Here is a 21,734-nt window from a genome sequence, read left to right as displayed (position 1 = left end):
TCATACTGATCCGTCTTTTTGGGAACAAGGACAATAGGAGATGCCCTTACACTACTTGATTTCCCGATGAAACCCATCTTTAGCATTTTGTCTGTCTCAGCTTTAACAACTTCTTTTTTAGCATGTAACAATCAGTAACGTCTTTGACGAATAGGGATATGAAAAAGGGTTGCAACTGAATGTTCAACACCTGATGCTTGACCAGGAACATCACAAGAACTCACAACATCTCAATATCTCAGCTAAAGAACATTACAACATCACTAAAAAATCACAAGAACCATGTAACAAATTCTGTACATCTTCATTTTGGTCAGTTGTAATCTTTCAGATACTTGGACATCTTTCCAAGTTTAATATTTGCCCATTAATACTTACAATATCTTCACTAAATGCAGTTGTAACATCTTCCTCATCTACATTGACAGCCTTATGGACATTCATTGCAATATCTGTTTCATCCCCTAATGAGGTAAATAAACAACTTCTGTACACCCATGGTCTTAGTAAGTTCATATGGTATACCACCAAATTGTGTCTTTTCTTTCCAACATCAATTTCAAAGTCAACCTTTGACACTTTACGAATAACCTTGTATGGTCCTTGCCATTGCACATCTGTTTTGTTCTTGGCACTAGGTAGTAACGCAAAAACCTCTGGCTAACCTCGAACTCCCTTTCTCTTGCATTTCTCTTAGCATTCATAAATCTTTCAGCAATTCTTGACGGTGTTGGGCTATAATGTTCCTTCAACTTGGTGCTTATTTCTTCATATTTAAGTTCAGCAGGCTTTTTGGGAGCTATTAAGTCCTTCAAATACGAAGATGTTTCTGGGACCGATCGCTGCTAATGAATTTGCACACTTCCTTTTGTCTTCTGTGATATCTTGAACAATGAAATATTGTTTCAATTGTTCTTGATATGACTCCCACTCTAGAACTTTATCCTCGTCGCCATATTGTGGTATATTACAGTTAACTCAACACTTTGACTCGAGAGATAACACAAATACATTGCTCTTGTTCACTAGCTACAACAGAAGAGAGTATATTTAATGATGGAGATCAGTTATAAATAAAACACTTAGCACAACTTAAGGGCAGTATACTTAAACTTATAAAGATCTGAAATAACCTTCACAGATCTTGGCCCAGAAGGACGTCTTCCCTCTGTTAGCTTTGGTTTTCCTTCAGAGCTTTTACTCCTTTAAGCTCCTAAAAGACAAGATCAATGCTGTAAGTTGTTTGCTTTAAGGGGAAACTGTTGTCATGGAAACCTAAATTTCAAACATCACTGTCTGTGCATGTTTTAGACTCACTTGGACAGTCAGCAGCTACTGAACTCACAGTTCTCATTTCGTTACAGCTTATCATATTATTTCCTGCTGACCAAATCCACTTTGTGTGGGTCACAACATACAATGGGACATCCCTACTTGGTACATTGACTTGTCTGTTAGCAACATTTGTGTGTTTGCCTGAAGACAATCGAATAATTAAGATGAAGAATGATGTCAAGATATATCCAACGTGTAGACTACACTGCATGCAATGGAGAGAACTGGCCAGTACGTGTTGAAATGGACACCTACAGTATGATATGGCGACAGATTTTCCATTGACAAACCACTGTGTCTGACGGTATAGTAAACATCCCTGTATAGGTGTATGGGTAAATTTAGTGGTTTTCCGTACTGGCATGCCCTCCCAAAAGTATGATGATTCAGGGGAGAGAAGTTGCAAAGATAACGCAGAAACAAGAGATTAACGGTTTACTGGGATAATTTAATAACTCACCTGGAGCAACTGTTTTATTGAATAAATTAACAACTCAACTGGAGCAAACTAAATATAAAACATAATTTACAAGTCACAAGTCACTACACATATATGGATCAAACGTACTCACTCGCTCACAAGTGTTGGCCGGTCAACCATCCGTATTCACTGCCTCGTTCATAAGATCTCCCAAACGTTTTCAAACACAAGAAAGTTTTATCACCACACGCAAACACACCAGTTGCACGCACGCACCACAAACAGCGCGCCGCGCCCGATACGTTTGAAATCTCTGTTATGTAATCAAACCCTGATGCGTCGATACAAGCGCACCTTAGCCTAACGCTACACTATATACATGTACGCCCACACAAGAATACGCCTATCGTTACAATCGCTCATTTACATATGCACCAAGATAGTCAGTCTTATAGTGTGCATGCAGTTATTCCAGAGGAGGCATGTCTAATTTGGTGCTGATACTCTTGTGCATGCTCCTTGCATCACTTATCAGGGATGACAGAGATCAGATTATCCTATTATATAATTGTCCTTAATCTCTGCATTGTCCCCTCTGTCTTGCTTTTCCTGCGAGTATCCTGGAGTAAGAGTTGCTGATATGGCCGTGCTATCATAGTTAATGGTTTTATTGGTAGCATCTTGTTTCCCTCAAAGTTCCCAAATGTACTCTCATTTTTTGTCTGGTTATTGAATATCTTAAGGCTTATTGGGACTTTCATTAGGAAATGTACAAGTCATCTTTTAATTCCTGTGGAGTGTTCTTTCTTGACCATGTTATGAATCCTTGTCATGACACATTCAAACAATGCAGAATGATTTGATAGAAGATTTGATTAATCTGTACATTTGAATCAATACATCTGGCAAATGAATTTTTGGCATCCAATATACTAACATCAAAAATCGTTCAGTACCAAGCATTCTGTATTAAGAAATGAATCGCATTTTTGAATTATGCTTCCCACCCGAATGTAGTGCACATTTGACAAATGTCGCGCTCTACGCGCTTGGCTTTGCACGGTACTGCATCAAACGCATGCTACGTGTTTATTACGTAAAATTTAGAAAGTTTATAAAATAGTTATGATTAGATATAATCTAAAGATCATTTACACATGTGTCTTCTGGCATTACTTAATACGTACTGGGATGCCCCTGTTTGGTTCATCTCTTGTACAACACTGCCTAGCTCTCCTTGTCATGGATCTATCATATTCTTTGTCTTCTGTTTCTTGGTAGTACTTTCTATCACCAGGAGGTGCAAGGGTTGCCATTCAGCAGTAGTTTATGGTTGGGTGGGTCTACATACCTCTGGACTTCGATCCTTACTGCAACGAACTTGCTAACCACGTCCGCCATCCATTCTTCTTCCAATAGAAACTTTTCTTCGTCCACAAGCTTTTCAATTACTGCTTGATGGGCCTCTTCTATCGCTTCTAAACCTTGTTTTGCTTTCTCAAAGAGCTCCTTGACAGAGTCTATTCCTGCGTCCTCTCTAGTAAGAGTAGAAATAGAATTCAGTGCTCTTGTTAAGGTTCCCTTCTTGTTCCTGCCCCATAATACCAACGTCTTCACCGTAACGGCCTCGTCTGTAGACATCTTCAAATTAGAGATTTTATTTACTGTAAATCAATGAAGATTTCTTAATTCCATATTCCTGAACTCAGTAATCCAAAGATTATTCAATGCAGATGTAATGAGTCGATTCGTTTATTTTGCTGTGATATGTTATTATCTGCTATCATCTGATACAATCTGTTTGTCTGTCTGACTGTCTGTCTGACTGACTGTCTGTCTGGTAACTAAACAAATAAAAACGAAACATACTTTTGTAATTAAACAACCAGGAAATCGATTAATGAGTAAGTCAATTATTGAAGAATAAATACATAAATCCAAATCATACAGAATAATGTATACAACAAATATACAACGTTATATCAATAAAAACACAACTTACATAAAATCTTTGGTTTTACACTGGAAAACACTTCTTGCTTGAATACGTTCTTAATATCGACTGAACTCATATACCGGTACATGACCGTAAAGACAGAACCAACGAAAACAACAAATTTCAAACACATACTCACGCACCCGGGCACACTCGCACAAACACCCACACGCGCAGTAGCAAGCGTTTACAAGTGGTTAGCAGTCTTGTCTAGGTTAATTTGTAAGCAAACAGGTGTAGCTTGTGTCTGGTCACCGTGCCTCTACAGAGTCTAGAACTGGTTGACTTGCTGTGAGACTTATTTTTTATATTTCCAGGTATAAGTTGGTAAAGGTAAGCCGGGCCTTACACTCGTAACGTTAAACCGAGTGTAAACATGAAAGTCTTCATAAGTAGTCTTCAAAAGCGGATATTTGATTTTAAGTTCCTTTTTATCAACTCTTGGTATATAAACTCAACGATGAATACAACTATAACTTTAGATGGTTAAAATACACGAGCATAAATGCTGATTATAAATATAAATTACGGAGCCCTCTGTTATATGTCTGTAGGCTTCGGGAGACAGACTTCAACTCCCTGATACGTCTTTGGGAGACACTTAAACCCCCGATTCTACAATAACAACTTACGACGCCAAGCACAGGGCACACGCTCTGCCCTTGGACCTGATTGGTCCAAACTTATAGCTGACCTCTCACCCAACTCTTGATTGGTGAGTGCCAACCTGATATGCAGATGAGCACATGCAAATGAGCACTCAACCAGTTTGAACCGGTTTTGCTGTCTTCCAGCCCAACAACCCGAATCATTCCAAACAAAACATCTGCACACTCTTCTAAGAGCATGTGATACATAGCCCGCCACACCACAGAGCAAACCACCAAAACGCGAACCATGTGTGACGTCATAATAACAACAAGCAAGCAATATGTCAACACAAACTAGAATATGCGTCACATTGCTTCTTGTTCTCTTTGTTCCAGATCAAGTCTATTGAATCTTGCAATCCTTCCAAATGGTTTTATTTTAGGCAAGCAGTAAATGTTGTCTATTCAGGCCATTGTGGTTTCAGATGGGGGACGGCTGGGGGGCTCTGGTAATCTTAACTGGGACCACAGTTGCAACGATTGTTTGGCTTTAGTAGTGATGGGTTAATCTTATATGTAGAAAATGGATCACTCTTTGTGTTTCCTCATCTTGTTCCTGCATTCAGTTTTAGGAGTACCAATGTCAGCATCCTACCCATCTGAGCTGACATTTCTAGACTGGTCAATCTAACTGCATGCTGTGCATCTCTCCCTGACGAGTAGACTCCTTGCATAGTCTGTGCATATCTGGCATCTCTCTTTCCAACTTGATAGCATTTCCAAGGGTATTGTTTTGTCTGTTGATTATACTGGAGTTGTAATTAGCAAGACTAGCTACTCATCATTGCACTGTGGAATTGAGCTCAGCTGTATCCTGGTGAAGTAGAGGTTGGTGATCTGTGAATACTGAATTTAGATCCAGAAAGATATATCCCTTGATTGACTTTTTCAGTCACTGCTCAAGTAGCAATAGAGCCATAAAAATTTTAAATGTGCATAAGGGCCTTTCATATCTCCTTTCTGTAGGATGTAGAGTTTGACTTGCTCAAATCTATCTTGTGTTTGGCTCAAATAGCTCCAGCTGGTCCTGATTCAATTCTGTCTGTGCATGTAGACTTGAAACTGCTGGCTATAATAAACGTAAGCAAAAATTGATGTGTTGCTTCTAGCAATTATGGTTGTTCTTCTTATCTGCAGGTGAATTTTCTAACTTTGATTTTCTGTACCTGTTGTGACTCCATCCTTCTCATTTGATTTCCTTGTCCAAAATTAAAAAGAAAATTTTTTTCTGGGAAATGAAATACTTTCTGGTTGAATTTTTTTTAGAAAACTTGTTGCTTTGCATTATTGAGGCCATTTTGTTGCCACTCATTCCCTAATGTTCCATCTTAATACTTCTTTAACTAAAAGTGAGATAAAAAATGTTAAGACTTAAATCTTGCTACTTTAGGCTACTATAATCTTGTTAAGCTATGTGGAATTGAGAAAACATTACATAATTGGCAGACCCGTGGTAACTCCATTCTACTAAGTAACTGTAAGAACCTTTCTGTCTCATATTGTTAATGTTGATTCTTTGTATTCATTCTGTATTATTTTATCTTTAACTTGAAGTAAAATGTGTTCCATATTTCTAATATTTGTGGTATCATTCCCAGGTCTTGATATATTCTATTGAAGGATGACTTAATACGTTAATTTTGAAATGTAAACCAATAAGATATATTATATATAAAACTTATATTTTTGAAAAATTACATTTTATACATCTGAGAGGAGTTTGTTAATTAACATGATTAGACTATTAGTCTGATACACAGACCATTAGTTCAGTTCCTCAGGTGCAATACAAACTTCAGTGGAAAAACAGGGGACTTTTATGGCCTCAAATGACTTGTTTTCAATGTAGGTCAAATTTGTCAAGGATAGACAGTGTTGAATGTCATCCAAGGGTACTCTGTTATTAATATGTATTCATTTAAAGAACATGATTTGGTTGAGTTAGAAGCATTTTGGAACAATTAACATTTTAACCTGCACTGAGGAGCAGATGTCATCATTAATGAGCTGATGTCATCATTAATGTGGAGCTTTTATGAAATTTAGCATATTTTAAGAAAAAACTGGAATAGAAACATTAGTAGCACTGACATTTTTCTGTTTTCATTCATTTATTTTTTTGTTGGACTTTGATATCTCACAAGTAAAATTCTGTCTAAAGCCATCTCTTAATACTCTGTATTCCTGGCACTCTGCCAACTTTCTAAAGTTTGCATGATGCAATGCTTGTAAACACCTGGATAACCATCAGGCATAGTGACCAATCATCAATTTAATGTTAACTCGCATACAAATCTGGACTCTGTCTCTATTCACTTCTAGCCAATCAGACTTTTGGGGTTATTTTGTGGTGTGATTTTATGATTTCTTTCAGATTTCTCTTATGCAGTGACTGGGAGAGGGTACAGTTTAATGTCTCACACTTTTTAAACCATTGGGCCTATTCCTTTTGTATAGAAATATCTTTGCCAAATAGAAACTATAGTTACTATTGGAGCTCCAAAAGTCATCTATCTTTTGATTTTATCCACAAACCATATTCGATATTTAAGTCTGAAGGAAGGCTCGAGTGGGCTATACATGTAAGTGACAGAATGACTCCTCCAAACCGCTAAATCCTGTTGTCACATTATTATTCATGTTAGCTTAAGGATATGGTGTAGTTTTGTAAAATATGCAAAAGTAGGTAGTTACATCATAATCAAAAGTTTTGGTAAAACTTTGTAGATGGCAAACGGTATAGTAAATTCATGTCGGGTGTGTGGGTAATGTGATATACTAGGTACAGTAGTGCCTTCGTGACTATCAACATAGGATCAAATTATTGTTTGCACTAAGGTGCAGGATCTTGCATGACCTCATCCACTGGGGGGGGGGGGGGGTGGGGCAGGGAGGGACAGTTCCTGCATTGCACATTAGTCATTGCAAGTTACTTGGCATTCCTTCAGATTTTAATGAATGAACAGAAAATCAAACAATGCTAGCACTGGATACATCGTTTGCATATGTAATGTGTAGTTAACACATCAACGGCAGTTCCAATTCGCCTTACGTTATACATTTATTATAGAACTTGGTCTGACAGGCCATGACAACAATGTGTAGTTTTGAAAGCTTGTGCATAGTGATGTATCAGGGATCCTGATTTGACACTTCTCTTTCCGTTTTTGTCACTTGCCACAGCGTTGATGTTTCTGTAGTTAGTCTGCATACTTTGCACACCTTATGCATCATAAAATTCCTCTTCTCAGACAAAATTATAATATTTAAAAGGACAACACTGTCTAAATTTTGTTATGATATGCTTATTTATTGTTAACCAGCAAACCATAGTAAAGTTCTCTTTTTCATCACCAATTTTAATTAAATGAGATAAAACAAGGTAGTTATAAAATATCAGAATGTAGTACTTTGGTACAGAAGAAACAATAATACAGAACATAAACATGCAATTCTACATTTAATATTAATATGATGTGATATATCACATCCATTACACAGAGGAAAGAAGATAAAGGAGTGTGTTTCTTTTAACTACCTTTCATACAACTATAGCGTTTGACACTTGTAAATATTTCTTATACCTTAATCGCTTCCTTCAAGACTATTGCATTGTAATGATTTAATACATTTTATCACCCACTAAGGAGTAAAAGATGTGTTAGTTGGTACTGACCATTTTTGAATGACACAACTACCCTGACATATTTCTAATAATCCTGTTCTTTAGCTTGATAAAGCAAACTGCCAGCTTGAAAGTAATACAAAATCAACAATATTAGGCATAGCTAATTCTTTTTGTGACCCAAGACCTGCTGAATATAATCAGACTTTTTGGAATATGATATTTAAGAAAAAGTTTCCTTTTGCTGAGCAAGACTGTTTTAATAAAATGGTTTGGAAGTGTGACCACTCTTTGATTTCAATTTCCAGTCACTGAAATTTACGGATCCCTAACAATTATTATGGCAAAACTGATAATTCAGCCTTGTGATCAATTTTTGACCTGTTTATTTATTGGGCAATACTGCTAAAATGCACTTGGTGACATGTCCCTGTATTTGACAGAATTGGTCACAAATAATTCTGGGAAAACACTTATTGACACTGTGAAGGATAAATTAGACTTCATACTGATTCATTATGAAAGTGTATGTAGCCAGTTGGACAAGACCCATGCGTTTAACCTCATAACATAATTCTTAACTTGAAGGACCAATTCAAACCTTAACTCTGACTAAAACTATATTACCTATTCTCTGAATATTGTTATGCATTGTTCCAACACGTCACACTCTGACTTTGTTGTACTAGTTTAGGGTTAGAAATGATAAAATGAGGACATTGCTGGTAAATGCATAATGTTCTACAAATTGACAATTATTTCACCTTACAGTGTACTGAGATGACCAAAGAAAATTTGCTGCACTTCTGTGTCCAGTAAAGTTCACTGCCATTGAAAGTCATTTGGGACAGCCCCAAAATAAAGTAGAGAGTCGTTTGTTTTATGGTCAAGCCTCAATAAGCCTGTTACAGATTATTTTAAAGTTATTTTTGCCTTGCTGAAACATTTAAGATGTAAAACTCCTCATTGTCTGGAAGCATGATTAAGGACATGAAGAAACTCATCAATCTTCAATCTAAAATTTTACAGCACATCTTATGACCTAAGTCTATAGACATTAACATTTTGCTTGGGGGGGGGGGTTGAGGGAATGGAGAGGAAGGGGTGGTTCTGTTTTTTTTTTATTATTCTCTTTTCTGATTGTAAAGTTCTGTATTTTTTGCAGGAAGTGTCACTACCCAACAAGCCCTATCATAGGTTTTTTAGTACACTTCTTTTAATAAGTTTTGTTTCTTATCTCCTATGTTATATGTCATACTAATGTTGTGATAGAACAAACTAAATGAAATGAAATTTTGTATAATTCAAGTCTTCATTGAGATAGCCTGAAAATGTTTGAAATAAATATACAATTAATCCTGAAATGAATAACCAAAATTGAGAGTTTTATTTCAACTATTAAAATTTATAACATGAGATGTATTTTGTCTTTTAAATTAAGTCTAGACAATACAGTTTCAGAATGGAGTTTATGGCATAAAAGGTTGAAAACATATGCGTAAAACACCCTGTACTGAAATTATTAATATTGGAGATATTATTTAGCTCGGACATTAAATCTAATACAATGATCATCTATCTGCAAGCTACAATGAACTAAAAAGCTAAGATGTTTGGAAAGACCTCATGTATACACAACAACCATACTCAAATATATATATTTTTTCTGCTACAAAGAAGGTGAGGAAACTGATCCAGAACCAGTTAAGTTTTCCCTATGCTGTAATGTATTACTGTGTAAACCTAACAGGATATCTCTGAACATCGTACCATTTATATCTATAATATCTATTTATAAGTCTTATACCTGCATGTGGTAAGGTGTCTTAAAGCAAGGTCAGAAACTGTCGCGAGATTCCCAATACATGTACAGCTCCCTGAATCTCCTACATGAGCAATTTTTGATCTTTTTTAACATTAACCCTGGGTAAAGTCCATGCATTGAAACAGCTAACAAGGAACTACTAAAAGGCTTGCTGTGATTTGCTACAAGTCTGCAGAAACACACCCAAGGATTATTTTCAAATGCTACATTGCATCAGTCCTCTTTTGTTCTGTAAAACTTAACTTTGGCACATCAACTGGGGGAGGGGGGGGGGGGGTATTAGTGGCATGTGTACACATAAGGGAGGTATGATCCTTATTTAATGCCATGAAGGTCTGAGGGTTCAGTATGTTCATCAGCTTCAAATGAAATCAGGTTGCCTTCTTTTCATATATAATCTAGAAAAATCTTCCTCACATGTCCACCAAACCTTCAATGAATTTATAACAGCCGGTTGGATTGGTAGAATTGTAAGTTAAATAAACAGCGAGATGCTTTTAGTATCTGACAGTTCTGTCTGCTATCATCTGGGATAATTTCTCTTCCTTGACTTTCCTAAGATGGAATGTCTGTCAAAAGAAAATGGTAAAGATGATAATGTGCCATTAGGGAAGTGATTTGGGAGAACTTAAACACATTATTATACATCTCTGAAGAATGCATTTGAATTGGTAAGCCTTAGCTGGCACTTCATGTTTATATGTTGGAAATCTCAGTATGTTCTGAAATAGTTTTACTGTTATAAACTTGGATCCGTGGTCCACAAATGTACTTAGGAATAGATGACTACAAATTGTCATGACCATCTCACAACAAGTAAAAAGTTGGATTAAAGATCATATTCTTTACGGCTTCAAATAATTCTTACTTCGGTGTTGTCTTCTCTTTAGTATTTATCACAACTACGAGAAAATCTATTTTGTGAACTACTTTTATACAAAATTTAAATGTTTTGGTTATTGAGAACTCCCCAATTGAAGATAAATGGAAGAAGAAAGAAACTTTTCTTCAATGACTCATCAACAACTGTTGCATACAAATGAAAGAATTTAAAAGTAAACAAAGAGCCCCAAAAATATACTAGAAAAGTCAAATAATAGTCACTACTGCTCAAACTTCAACAATCATTTTATTTTTTCATAATACTGAAGCACTCACTGTTCTTTTGTCAGAGTACTGCTTCAAGAAGTCTTCTAGAGGTAATTTTCCCTCCATGAATTCTTCCGCTAAAGAATCTGAAGAGTGCTCTGCGTCAGCTGCTACAACTCTGATGTTGTCTAACAAATTCTGAGGATCACATTCCTGTCATGAAACAAAACAAATAATGAACACAGAATAGTAACACCACAGGTCAAACTGTAAGGAGAAAATGCAATACTGATAAGAGGCCTCCAATCAGCAGTTTTAAAAATAACTTCTTAGGGGAAGGGAAATGGTACAATTAAATGATTGGGCTCATTAAGTGGGGCACCTTTCACATATCTGACAATAAATCAAATAATTATCTGTGTTTGAAATGATAAAGGATGGAATCTGCTTGATTATACGCCACCAGACCGTCCCCTACACACACACACAATCAAGCAGGTTTTAAAGTGGAAATTTGTCCTTTTCCTTTCATTATCATACTAATGTAACATACTCTACTATGTATACACCATCACTGACAACATGTACAAAGTGTCTGAATACGTTCTTGCCAACCTCGTCAGCTCACCTACTCTGTCATAACCATATTAGTAACAAAACGACAGATAAAATGTTATTAGTGGATGAAAATGTCAACAGGTCATAGTGGGTTCAATCATTTCCCTGTCAATTAGGACCAAAACCTTGTAAAATCAAATGTTGACATAACCAAATTTAATGAGCACCCTGGCACGCAAAACAAAGCTACCATTTGGAAATATTGTTCTATCCTAGATCATATATTAATGACAACCAGAAATATTAATTTCTAATATCTTACTCTGTTCAAACTTCGCTGCTTTATACTATTCTTCTCAAATCTTTCTCTGAGCTCTTGTTGCTGTTCCTCTAATTCTCTTACAGTCTTCCTCTTTCTCTCCAATGCTGGTTTACAGCTAAGATTGTGCTCTAGAAAATTAAAAAGAGAGACAATAACAAAGATTACATGGGAAAAGAATCAAGTTGTTACACAGTTGTGGTTGCAGCACAGCAAGCAGTTCAAAGTAAGGTGCACATTTAATTCAGATGACATGACATTGATGATGACCCTCTCGTTGACATCAAGGGATAGAATCTACTGTATATGTTTAAGAAGACAGGTGGAATTTTGAGATCTCGATGTTTGTCAGTGCAGTATTTCAAGAATGATGTTCAAATAGAAACAGGCATTTTCTTTTTCAAATTTACATTATTCTGGAACTTTTTATACATTTGAAATGATTGGTGAGAGTACATGACATCCACAGACGATATTATTATGGGATGGTCCATGAAATCTGGGGACTAAGCCTGGTCACCTTAGTTCTGAAAATGCAATAACAATGCAATAGTACCATCGGTAGCATCAAGTTTAAATACCTCCAACATGCCGCGAGAATTTGAAATAATTCTTCACCCAAATCATATTTTCTCTAGCTCAAAGGGTAAACTGAATGTTAAGTCATAAACTGTATGTTAGTCATCAATGATATTTACCAGCTCAGAGACTTGTGAAATCTGTGTATGAATGTTTCTACGACTTACTTGCTAGTCCTTGGCATATATGGTATAACTCTGTTCTGTCTTCAAAGAATTTCTTTAGTCCTGGCATAGTATGAAAGAGTTCCATAAATTTCCTCTCGTCATCATGTAGCGATTGAAGATCATCACTTGATAGATCATTAAGGATGTTAAATGATTCATCAATGTCAGGAATTTGGTACAAATTGGCAGGACCCTAAAATTAAAAAATTGATAAGTAAATAGTTACCATTAATAAATCTTTACCCTATAAATGCAGGACTGCAGACAGGTAAAGGGAGGGGGGGGGGGAGGGGGAAGCAATCACTTTCAAGAAGGCTCATCCCTTCTCAGAGGACAGCCAATGCAACATCCATGGACTCAATTGGCTTTTTCTGTTTCTTCCAATTTTTCTTTTGCAATATTCTGAACAGCTACCTTCTTGCTCACACAAGACGACAATTATGCTAATAATATCTGATATTTCACAAGGTTGTTTGTACTGAAAAACAATGCCAACTGATATTTTTATCCTGCTGTGAGAAAATGTCAGCTAATAAATATGTCAACAGTACAATGATAGCCTTACTAAACTACAGAATTGATGATGTATCACAGTCATTGCAAGCTTTTTAATTACATGTGACACCTTTGAATACACATAATGCCAAGTCTGCAGTCATTGGTTTTGCATGCTGGAGCACAGACAGTTTGTTTTCTGTTGTGATTTAAAAGATACATAATATTAGCCTTTCATAGGACAGGTTCCTAGCTGCTTATTCTATTTCAGATGACCTTAAACATAAATATCCACCTGCAGTAATGGCGGAGGAGCGTTCGGTTGTACAAACAAATTCCTATCAGCCTCTGACTTGGTCATACTAGTAGCTTGATCTGCTGTGTCCATCGCAGAAGGGAAATCTATGTGACTGATGGATCCAGACACTTCTGCAGTTCCTTGGGGTGCTGTTATGGGAGGCCATTGAGGCCTAAATGACTCCTGCGGTTGACCCGGCGGATTCTGCATAGGTTGAAATGAGTTGTAAGATGGTGGAACCATTGGCATCTGGTTTGGTGGACCCTCGGGGTACGGTGTGTAACTGTTCATGGCAGGAGGAGGAGGGGACCTGCAAAGGAAATAGGGAAACGTTTTCCTTTAATATGTAAATTACACTGAGCCGACAATTTTTGTCTATATGACAAGATGTGTAGTATTCACACATGATCAGATATCTCTAAAATGAAACTAAGAGATCTCTCTCTTTGGTAACAACCATTTTCTGTAGTTTATGATGCCAGTTCCTATATATTCCTTGCATAGGATCACTATTTCATCCCATGCAGGGCAGATCCAGGATGCTAAAATGGATGGATGTGACCCCAAGGTTGTGGAAGCTGACTCGCATGTTGGGTGTCTTCCCTCCTCCCAACCACCCCCCCCCTTCCCTTCCCCAAGAAAATTTCCATAAAATAATCATACTACGTTTTGTGCAGAGTTTACAAGTTAATAAAGAAAGGGACATGAAAATTACTTACTGCTGATTTGATGGGAAAACCATTGGAGGATTTTGAGTAAATTCTTGTACTATATCTTGTACCACTCTGCCTAAGTCAGTATGAACTCCAAACTGAAAGGTAGAAAAGAATGTATTCATCACATTTAAATCTTTCAATGAAAATAAGCAGAAACTTACAAATTATCCTTTTAAAAGAAAGAAATGTGTGGCATTGATGTGATAACCCTTATCTCAAAATTGCATGGTTGTGCATTTCCTCAAAAACAAAACAATGTGAATTATAATTTAATATTATCATTTAGTGTATTTGTTTAGTCATTTGTTTATGATATGAGTGTTTTTAACAGCAGATTCTGAAAGGGTATCAAGACAAAAATGCTGACATGTTATGCATTATTCAGAATGAAGACAATATATTCATGATAAATGTTAAATTTGAAAAGTATTGGTCTACTGTATAATGCATATCATTTGGATAGAAATGTCAACATCCCGTCACCCCCTCCCCCCCCCTGTTCCCCAACAGAAAATGTTGCTTCTTTCTCTAGAAAGACATTGGATGGAAATCCACCATTGGTTAAAAATCTAACCTCCCGATGTTGCATGTTCCTTTGATATGTAATAAATAATTCTATGGTTGAAAGTCTTTACACAAAGTGACATCCACTCCACAACGTTACTGGAGAAAATTATTCAGAGTCCACATTTTGTATAGCAATCGGGAGATTTACTCATTACTGTTACCATAAAGTATTGAAAATACTACAGTTCTGTGTGTACAAAACTGTACACACAGTATTTGTGTTGACATGCAACACCGCATGACTCATATTCCCTATTACCACGGTGATACAGACTGTCCGAGACATCTAATACTGCAATCCAGTTTTATTTTACAGTTCTCTTTAGTTGACAGAGCTAGGCATATATTCAAAGGAGAGGAGACATAACCACAATCATCATCATTGGTCTAAGCGATCAAGATAATTGTCTAAACAACATTCCCATACACCTTAGAGAAATCTGATTCCATATGGGAGTTATCACTGATTTAATGTTCCTTCACACTCAGAGCTGAAGACTTCATCAAGTAGTCTAAATATGACACCATCAAGTGCTTTAATTGTTTTAGTTTCTCTTCTTTATTCTTCATTTTAGGGGAATGCTTATTTTCAGTAATGGAGAAGGGTTTGTGAATGCTGAACCTGAAATATTGAAGCTTTTAACATGACCCAAATGATGGCATTGGTTTTCAGAGCCAAATCTGTTTGCATTTCACCTTGAAATTAAGAAAGCAAAATATCAAAAAATGAGCAAGTAAAAGGTCTTAGAATGTAACAATGAAATAACAGGGTTAACAGAATGGCAATTTAACGAGGATATCTCCTAAACAGGGCAAAATTCTTAACTGTTTGGGAAAGTTGTTTATCACAAGGAACTGTCATATACAGTCAAGATGAAAGTTGGGTTTGTCTGACCTTAAGTGATCAAATTTTCAACCTTAAATTATTTCTTCAATTCTCAAAGTTACATAAGACTTGCAGAGAAGAGCATTGACTCACTGAACACAGACGGGGGCATCCTATTACTTCCATTGTTGGACTGACCCATGGATGACGGACAGGGGGTGACACACGCACCACTGGTTTTTCTTGAGGAAACTGTGGTGGCAATATACTGAAAAGATAACGGTTCAAAGATGTTAACAAAGTTTCTCTAGAGGAACATCGTAACGATCCGTGTGTAGCGGGCCAAAACCGCAGTGACCAGGCAAAAATGTATTTTTAGACTTGGGAAAAGGATACATCTACACAACAACAAAACACTATCCAGGTTATGCTCTGGTTACACATGCTTAAGAGAATGCAATGATTTGGGTGCAAATATTTAGTTTTAACACGGGACACAGGATGACCCGCCTAATTAACTGTCTGCATGGAACCATCTGTTATCGATTCTCACTTTTACTTTCCATCACCGATTTCTTTGAGGTACCATCAAAATTTACATCTGCCTTGCTGCTTTTTTCATGTTCATCATATTACTTTATTACCAAAATTCCTTCAGGCAGACCTAGAGGAAGGCAGCACCCACTTTGTTGGGTTCTCTTCAGCCTAGCTTACAGCCTACCACACTGAACCAACTTGGTGGAGATATTAACTTGACAAAGCTGGGGTTCCAACAAAACTAACTTTGGCTCAAGACAAGTAGTTGCTGAGTGCTTGAATGTCTTCGATCCAATATTTTCTTGGTTTTCAATTATCACAGATTGACCCTGCTATAGATGAGATTTCCTTTTTGATCTCATCAAATTTGTCAATAAGTTTGAATGTTTACACATTGCCAGGAAAGTTGATCCTAATTTTATTCTCAATTGCTTTAAGACTATTTATACATAAATCCTCCCAGGTACAGATCTAGGGGAATATAGGGGTGTCCAGCCCCCTTTTCAACCCCATACAAAAAGTTTAAGGTAAATTATAATCACAACTTTGACCTAAATATAGATCTACACACAAGGTTGTGCTACTAATATAGCCTAAAATAACCTGCAGCATGACACATTTGAAATGTTATTTCTTTTTCTGATCCAAATAAATGGACCCCAGGAATGCAACCCTCCTTTTTAACATGCTGGATCTGCCACAGCTCCCTCCCCATGCCAATGCATATCCCATTATCTCCACTGATTGTAAACAACATCGTATCATGTTTAAGGTCAACATCACAATTCTTGACAACTGCGATGCAAATCAGCTATTATAATTCTTTCATTTTTAAACTTCAGATTCATTTAAAAATATTTGCATATAACTTACATGTGAATGGCGATATTGTGTCCCTGCTGCGTAATACTTATCCTATATTCTGCCTGTACCTTTATCTCGACTACACTGAAATAGAACACAAACATAAAAGTCATTGTAAGTTAACCTTAGAACTTTAGTTTCATCCAGGATCTGCAGCATGTTAGGCCTATAATGCATGGTGCAAGCTTGAATATTTACATGTTGTACATAACCTACATAAGTCAGAATGCAAACTGCTACGAAGTAAAGTATAGTTAAAAGGAGTGAGCAAGTAATGATGAATATGGTCAACATTTTGTAACTTTGACACTGTTCGTGCAATTACTAAAATCATATAGAAACAAATCGAAAACTTTTAAAGTTTTAAACCGACTAAAAACATATGAATACCAATTGAAGAAGCTGTTGCCTTCAGATAATGTTTTTCAATTTGAGGAAATCGACAAATCTTAAACTCATTGCATCAATGTAAATTACCTACAGTATCTAGAAACATAAATTAATCACCTTTCTTTCTACCAAATGTTGATTCATTTGCAAAGAGGCCAAAAGCCTATACGAAAGTTTATAGAATCTTGAAGACAGTGAATAATTTATCCAGTATTGCATAACAAAGTGCTATGCAAAATGGGCAAATTTCTACACAAGTGCAAAGATAGCAGCTCTATTATACGCAGTAAATATATTGTTTGATAAGAGACAAAGTTAACAGTCCTTCAAAACAGCTACACAAAATGTTAATGTCACTAAATTATTCACTGGAGTATGTTTAGTATGTTTCTGATTTTTGTTTGCGCGAACAAAGGTTCAAATATGTTAAAATGTAATGGAAATAAAGAATATATATGGGAGACTGCCAAAAATATGAATATGACTGCACAACATATGACCTAGAACATTTTAGTATGTTAGCTGTTCTTGAATCTTCTGCTTGAATGTACTTGAATGAAGGCGGAATGAAGGCGAATGAAGGCGAAGAATGAATCTTCTGCTTGAATGAAGGCGGAGTGTATAGCCTAGTGGTTAACGCCGGCGTCTCCCAGTCATGAGATCCCCGGTTGGATTCCCCGCCGACAGCAATGTGTGTCGTCTGGCAAGGGTGTTGTTCAATAACAACTTCCTGACATGGACGTTAAATGAATGTGTGCCGAGAGATTGGCTTCGGTCAGCTTGCGAGTCTACAAGCCTCCATGGCTTCTTTCGCGAGTTCCTGCTTGCGGGAAGATCACATATACATACATACATACATACATACATACATACTTACTTGGGATTTAAATTTCTTAAGGAAGTTATCTGCTTGCCACGTTGCTCTTGCAATGCTGTCACAGGTGGCAAACCACTAGAGCTGGTTTGATCCTTAGTGAGGTATGACAACCAAGATGCTGCCATATTTGGTTTTACTTCACATCTGTGCCACTACTAAATAATATAATCACAGGAAGATGTGTACCTTCAAAAGATCTGTTGGCAAAACAAACAATGGAATTTAATGTTAATGAAGAATGTCAAAACATGCAAAGTATATGCTTCTGCTCAAGGAATGCAATGCTTCTAGCAATTGAGAAGAGCAAAGTGCAATTTTGTATTCAAGGCATGCAAAGATTGTCACACTTTTTACAACAAAACCTTTCATTTTGCAATAATTTACTCCGCCAAGTTGGCAAACAATTACAGCACAAGTATAAAATATGCTGATAACACTTCATCAAACCTTTGAAGAATACAGCGTATGCACTAAATACCTAATCTAGCAATTCAGTGAATCCACAGTAAACAATATAAGCACTGTAAGCACGATGGAATAGATTTTCACAGAGATCCCTATATCTCCATATTCCATCCTTCAACAGGTCTGGAGTAGGCCTATGTAGTTATCAACATGCTAGAACTGTTAAAAAAATATATATAATACAACTGACTGCATTCTCCTCTACTGTTAAAAATATATACAACCAAGCTTGCTGACTCTCTCTCTCTCTGTTATTCACTGCTAAACAAAACAGAAAGTAATCTGTTCTTTGACACCAGTGTCAGTGGCATGCACAAAGGCCCCCAACTGTTGGTCAGAGGGGAATGGTTCAGTCAGTGATTTTGCCTTCATCATCATCATCATCATCAAATTCGATGCTGTTGGCCAAAGGCCATTTCATCGCTCCACAGAAGAAAAAAAAACTCCATAAATTAAACCCCAGAAGTTACTGTTGAAAATCAAACACTCCAGGTTTATCCTTCCAGAATGAATCAAGCCTCGATTTAAAACAGTTCAAAGAGGGAGAATCAACAACATGTTCTGGCAAAGAATTCCAATAACTAATAGATCTCTGCGTAAAGTTCTTTTGACGAAGCGAAGTGTTCACTCTAGGTTTAACTAACTTGTAGGAGTGACCCCTCGTAACTGATTCATGTGATCTTATAAACAGGTCATGGGTAGAAATTATCAATCCATTCAGATATTTATATACAAACACCATATCACCTCTCAGACGTCTATGTGACAAGGAAAAAAGGTTCAGTTCTCGGAGTCTCTGTTCATAGGGTAGACTACATAATCCTGGCACTAATTTAGTTGCACTGCGTTGCACAGATTCTATAGCCTCTGATTCCCGACGATAAATAGGTGACCAAGCTGGCTGACCATACTCTAAAACTGGTCTCACTAAGGCCTTATAAAGAAGCAACACGGTGTCTCTATCTAAATACCTAAAGGTCCGTCTGATTATTCCTAGAATGCTGTTGGCTTTGGAAACAATTGACGCAACATGCTCCCTAAAATTGCCATTGTCAACAACCACACCAAGGTCCCACTCTGAATTCACGACTTCTAAACTTTGGCTTCCTCCATCATACTTTGGCATAGCGTAATGATATTCCAGATAAGAACAACCGACTCGAAGAACATGACATTTATCCGGGTGAAAGTGAAGTTGCCAAGTCACCGACCAGTTGTACATATTATCAATGTTATTTTGCAGAACATCACAGTCCCTTAAGGAGTGCACAGCTTTATATAGTTTGGTATCATCCGCAAAAATTTTCACACTACACCCAGCTACACTTGATGGCAGATCATTAATATACAGAAGGAACAGGATAGGGCCAAGTACACTACCCTGAGGGATTCCACTTGTAATCAGTTTTCAGCCTTCAGCCGGGAAAGAATTGGACCGTTGCTACAAGTGTATCAAGCTCACAAGAAGTATTTATTAGCAAAACTTTGTATTTTGAGCTATATATGATAGACCTGATTTGTAGTCTAAATATGCCTCAGAATGTACCATTTGACATTTAATATATATTTTTTTAATACATGCATATGAGACAGCTTAGATAACCCCATGGCAGCGCACCCTCATAACAAAATTATGCATTCACCTCTGGCTCTCCCATAATTTAGGTTCGGGCCTCTATACCGCAATCATTCTGGGTAAATTTTGAAATTTCAGTTCAATTCAAATTTATTTTTCATATATGTAACTCATGACAAAATGATAAGAAACTGGTATAGTTACACATATGAAGGGCACTATGAAAACAAGAATGGTTATCAAAGCTAGTGACTATGAGAATTGAGAAGAAGAGAAGGCTAACAAGAAAGAGAAAAAAAAGCTAGGCAACACAACAATTCTTGATACCTGGACCTAATTATATCGAGTGACTCCTTCTGTACATTATTGGTACCTACCTGGACCACAACCACCTCCTCATTTGACACACTTTTGTTTACCCTTTACCATACTAACGTATGGTTTATGTATGGATTAAATTTGCCTCAGAATGCACCATTTCACATATAATTCTTTTTTGAACGAAATATCTAGGCATTTTTAGGTCTCAAATTACTACTGTAGTCTAAATTTTGTGGTTCTAACATTAGTGTAAACTGTAAATGTCCAAACAAACCTCATTATAATTTAACACGATGGACCTCTATCATTTAGTACATAGTCTAACGCTAATTATCAAAGATTTTAATGCTATGATCGACTCATAGTACAAATCCAGATAATACAGTATACTTCGGCCGAATGCCATGTTGTCGGTCAACAGGATACAGTTCACATTGCAAGTTTTCGCGAATACAGTACATCATACGTTTTCTGTATATAACAATACAGTGCCAATACTAGGAATATAATGATACCCTAGGCTAAGTAAGTATGCATAATAACGTTAGGCCCTGATTACAGTTCTCTATCATTGATGTGTACGCTTGATAAGAGTTCCGTTATATGCAGCAACACACCAAAATAACTAGAATGTTTTATTAACATACAATCGAAACAATTACCCGAAATATACTGACAGCATTCGTTTTCGTGACTCGTCATGCGTTGGAAAACTGAATTTTATTCAATGTTAAGACCTCGTACTCGTACAATGCATCGGTGATTCAAGTGTCGTGTTGATATTACACAGCAACTGATTAAGTACTGTGTGACATATACGTATACTTAGCGTACGTAAGGTAATTCCCCAAAATAGCGGCTGACCGCTGCTTGTAATAGTTATCCATACATACAAGAATGGTGATATAGTGCAACTAGCAGTAGTACTGAGGATGATAGGGCAGATGTTTAATCATTATATTTTATAGTTCAAGGGAAAAGGGAGATAGCTATGGGGGCGGGGGGGGGGGGGAGGAATCAGTACCAGTGACTTTCTACAACTGTTTTGGTTTGCAAGATGTGCACTTTTAAAATATGTAAATTCACTCATAAGACTTTTAAAATGTACAGTAAATAACTTGTTTAAATACATTAGATCATTTGCCGAAGGCAAATTGTGTTGATTGTCATCCAAGGATGTTGTTGTTCATGTTTAATGAACACCAAAGAAGTAAAATTTCAAATTAGACCGGCAAATG

General features: G+C 36.7%; 1 protein-coding gene across 3 annotated transcripts; it reads right to left on the bottom strand.

Moving 5' to 3' along the window:
* Positions 1-7,687: 7,687 nt before the first annotated feature.
* LOC139980168 (vacuolar protein sorting-associated protein 37A-like) lies at positions 7,688-21,312 on the bottom strand. Of its 3 annotated transcripts, none has more exons than XM_071991615.1 (10): positions 21,159-21,312; positions 18,135-18,331; positions 16,877-16,951; positions 15,620-15,734; positions 14,077-14,168; positions 13,355-13,667; positions 12,565-12,757; positions 11,822-11,949; positions 11,011-11,154; positions 7,688-10,421 (listed from the first exon to the last, which is right to left on the bottom strand). In XM_071991615.1, the coding sequence occupies exons 2-10, from the start codon at positions 18,257-18,259 to the stop codon at positions 10,350-10,352; spliced, it is 1,257 nt and encodes a 418-aa protein (XP_071847716.1). In that variant the 5' UTR covers positions 18,260-18,331; positions 21,159-21,312; the 3' UTR covers positions 7,688-10,349. The 3 variants fall into 3 exon arrangements, with proteins under 3 accessions (XP_071847716.1, XP_071847717.1, XP_071847718.1); XM_071991616.1 differs by having other exon boundaries at positions 21,174-21,312; XM_071991617.1 differs by lacking the exon at positions 21,159-21,312 and adding an exon at positions 20,771-21,076.
* Positions 21,313-21,734: the final 422 nt, after the last annotated feature.

This window comes from Apostichopus japonicus, chromosome 14 (assembly GCF_037975245.1).
Source record: "Apostichopus japonicus isolate 1M-3 chromosome 14, ASM3797524v1, whole genome shotgun sequence".
NCBI lineage: Eukaryota > Metazoa > Echinodermata > Holothuroidea > Aspidochirotida > Stichopodidae > Apostichopus > Apostichopus japonicus.
The sequence above is the reverse complement of the archived record's forward strand: the minus strand, read 5'-3'. Positions and strand labels throughout refer to the sequence as shown.

Coding starts and splice junctions, on each gene's coding strand:
- LOC139980168 (XM_071991615.1), bottom strand. CDS start 18,259: ATGGCAGCATCTTGGTTGTCATACCTCACTAAGGATCAAACCAGCTCT. Junction 15,735..16,876: donor CACAATATCGCCATTCACAT/GTAAGTTATATG, acceptor TTATCTTTTCAG/TATATTGCCACCACAGTTTC. Junction 11,155..11,821: donor AGCAGCGAAGTTTGAACAGA/GTAAGATATTAG, acceptor GTTTCATGACAG/GAATGTGATCCTCAGAATTT.